The sequence below is a fragment of the Bison bison genome, unplaced genomic scaffold (assembly GCF_000754665.1).
Source record: "Bison bison bison isolate TAMUID 2011002044 unplaced genomic scaffold, Bison_UMD1.0 scf7180017864080, whole genome shotgun sequence".
Lineage (NCBI taxonomy): Eukaryota > Metazoa > Chordata > Mammalia > Artiodactyla > Bovidae > Bison > Bison bison.
Window position 1 is genome coordinate 1,133,696 of NW_011494652.1, and position 3,245 is coordinate 1,136,940.

The 3,245-nt window shown below is 64.0% G+C and overlaps 1 protein-coding gene across 1 annotated transcript in view; it reads right to left on the reverse strand.

The window, feature by feature from the left end:
- OSBPL5 (oxysterol binding protein-like 5) overlaps positions 1 to 3,245 on the reverse strand; it is a 30,544-nt gene that overhangs the window by 17,308 nt on the left and 9,991 nt on the right. Inside the window, exons 3-4 of the mRNA XM_010837810.1 lie at positions 1,518 to 1,598; positions 1,162 to 1,263 (exon numbers count right to left, since the gene is read on the reverse strand). Of these exons, the coding sequence (XP_010836112.1) occupies positions 1,162 to 1,263; positions 1,518 to 1,598 (183 nt within the window). The remainder of the gene's footprint in view (positions 1 to 1,161; positions 1,264 to 1,517; positions 1,599 to 3,245) is intronic.

Below are 3,245 nucleotides of genomic sequence, written 5' to 3' on the forward strand. Positions count from 1 at the left end.
CTGAACTGCCGTCAACGCTGGGACCCTGGGGGCATCTGAACTGCCGTCAACGCCGGCTGGGGACCCCGGGGCATCTGAACTGCCGTGGAGGGGCAGAAGGACGGGGCCCCAGGCTCTGGGTAGGGTTTTCTTTTAGTTTTTAACAGAAGCTCTAAAAGATGGTGAATCCAAAGAAAGATGCTGCAGCCAGATTTACTGAAGTTCATGGAGCTCAAGTTCAAGTTCCACCTCAAGTTCAACGCCCTGCCCCAGTCCTGAGAGGAACTGGCAATAAGCGGTGACTGCTGTAATTATCAGCCTTGTGATTTTGAACTTTGTGATCATTTCTTTTTTCATTCTAAATTAATATTCACTTTTGTACCTAATTTTTATCCATAATTTTATAGAACAAAAAGAAAAAAGAGCCCACAAAGGCCCAGAGCTCTGCAGACGCCCAGGCTCCCCAGTCTGCTTTCTCCTCTGCCCCTGGCGGGAGCCCCAGAGATTCCACAGCTTTATCCCTACTCTATGGAGGGGGAAACTGAGGCTTGGGGCTGAGGGAGTTGCTCGCAGCCTCAGTGAGGTCTGAACACAGGCCTCTGACCACAGCCCAGGCCTGTCCCCAGAAGCCAGCCCTTCGCCTCCTTCCTGTGTCCCCAGCAGGGGACTCCACCGGACTCTGGGCCCCTCGCAGGTCAGGGGTTTCCCCCACAACCTTAAACAGAAATAGGGTTTCTGTAGGCATGACCGAGCGAAGATGAGGTGCTCCTGGAGCAGGGGCCCTGGTCCAATGACCATGTCCTTGTAAGAGGAGAACAGGACACAGAGACCCAGGAGGAGGCCAGGTGACCACAGAGGCAAAGGCTGGAGGGAGGCAGCCACAAGTCCGGGGACACCCAGGGCCTGCAGAGGCGGGGAGACGCAGGAAGAGCCCTCCTTCTGAGCCTTGGGAAGGAGCCTGTCCCGTCAGGACCTTGATCTGGGGCTTCCGCCTCTGGACCTGGGGGTCCGCTTTGGTTGCTGTAAACCACCAGCTTGTGGTCCTTGGTCAGGGCTGCCCCAGGACGTGGCTACAGCCTGCAGCGGCCCCCACGCCCAGCCGTCTCCCGAGGGGCTGGTGACTCTGCGCCGTCCCTGGGGACAGCCCCCCGATGCAGCCGTGAGGTGGGGGCCCGCGCTCACCTTCAGGCTGTCAGCCATGATGACCACACTGGGGTCCGTCAGGGCGCTGAGCAGCTGCCTGGTGGCGCGCTTCTTCTCCTGGCGGTAGCTCTCCTTCTGCGCCTGCGCCCGGGGCACAGCAGGGGTCAGGGGAGAAGGCCCCGGACTGGCCCTTCCCCGGGGCTCCCACCCACAGGTGTCCAGCTAGGGGACAAGGACGGGTCCGGGAGAGGACAGGAAGCGGGGGCGTGGGGGGGCCAGGGTGCCATCTGCCCCCCTCCCCTCATCAGGCTGGGGGTGGGGGCTGGCCGCACTGGCCCAGGCGCCCCTTCATCAAGCAAATGAGGCCCGCGGCCCCTCCCCGGGCCCAGGCCCACCTTGAGAGCTTCCTTCTTGCTGACCTTGGCTGTCGGGGACACACACTCCCGGTCGGACCCATTGCACAGCCTGTATTCTGCCTGCAGGAGAGACTCAGGTTGGGGGCATGCAGTCCAGGAGCGGAGGTGCTGGGGGTGCAGGCAGCAGGGAGGTGGGAGCCCGCTGCTCCCCCCGCCCCACTCCCGGCCAGGGGGAGATGAACAGGAGCTGGGGGGTGGCCCCAGGGGCCGACACTGGGCAAACGGCAGTGACCCTCCCCGCGGTGCCCAGGAGGCGCCCGTCTCAGCTACCGTCGTGCACCCAGCCTCTGGGCAGGGAGGGCTCGTGTGTGTGCAGGGGGACCCCTGTCCCTGGAGCCCTGACAGCAGCTGCTGGTCGGGGGGCAACACCCAGGCCCCCTCCAGCCGTCCAAGGCTGTGGGGTGGGGGGAGGGTGGAGCTGCGTTCACAGACGCGGAAGTGACGGGCCCTCAGTCCTTTTACAGATGGGGAAACTGAGGCCGGAGTTGGGGTGTGGGGAGGAAACGTCAGGACTAAAGGCTACGGGTTCCTGCCTGCTTGTAGGTGAGGCCTGCAAGCCCAGGATGGCTGTTACCGTTTCTGGGGGGCAGCATTTGTGGGATCTTAGTTCCCAATCAGGGATCGAACCCGGGCCGCCTGCAGTGAAAACACGGAGTCCTAACCACTGGACCACGAGGGACGTCCTGGGTTTCACATTTTTAAGGGATTGGGGGAAAGAAAAAAAATCAAGGTGAGATGTGGAAATCACGCAGTCCAGATTTCTGCATCCACCAGGGAGGCTCTCCTGGCGCCGGCCATGCCCGTCCCTTCCGCACCGTCCGCGGCTGCGGGCGATCGAGGAGCCGCATCAGGCCCCGGGCACAGAGCCCTGCGGCCGCCGAGATGGAGACGCTCCCTCTCTGCTCCCCTGCAGAGGCGTCCTGCCCTGCGCTGTCCGCTGGACTGCGTGCCCCCACCCCGAGCTGCCAAGCCAGGGAGCAGGGCCCGGAGGCCGGCCGGCCCTGGCTCTCTCCCTGCAGAGGGTGAGGGGCGTGGACCCCTTGGCTGCCCCATCCTCTGAGGCCGCAGCCACCCTCGTTCACCTAGTTCTGGCCACCACCCGGGGGCGGGCCCGGCCATGCTGTGTGCTAAGTCGCTTCAGTCGTGTACGACTCTGTGTGACCCCGTGGCCTGTGGCCCACCAGGCTCCTCTGTCCGTGGGATTCTCCAGGCAGGAATCCTGGAGCGGGCTGCCGTGCCCTCCTCCACCCCCATCGTCACTGGGCATCTCAGTGCCCACCGAGGCTGCGGAGCCGGTGGTGGGGCTCTGACCAGAGCTGGCCAGTGGGCCAGCTGTGCCCACAGCACCGCGTGCTGGGCAGGGCCTCCAGTGCGGGGTTAGGACGGAGGTAAGGAGGGGTGAGAGCCACGCTGGAGACGACGGATGTGTGTGTGAATCACGGCGGCTCTGCCCACACTCCCAGCCACACCCTGCGGCACAGAGGCTCAGAACCTGCCCGCCGTCACACAGCTCCGAAGGGGGCTGGACCCGGGCATCGTCACTCTGCGCGCACTCTCTAAGACCAGTCAGGACATTCGAGAGCCCGGGAAGCCAGGGGCATGGTCAGGGCACCTGGGGGACGCTGGTCCAGAGGAAACCTCTGGACGGGGTAAGCAGGAGTGATGGCAAGGAGCCAGGCGGCAGGCTCTGGGGTCTGGGCTGACGCT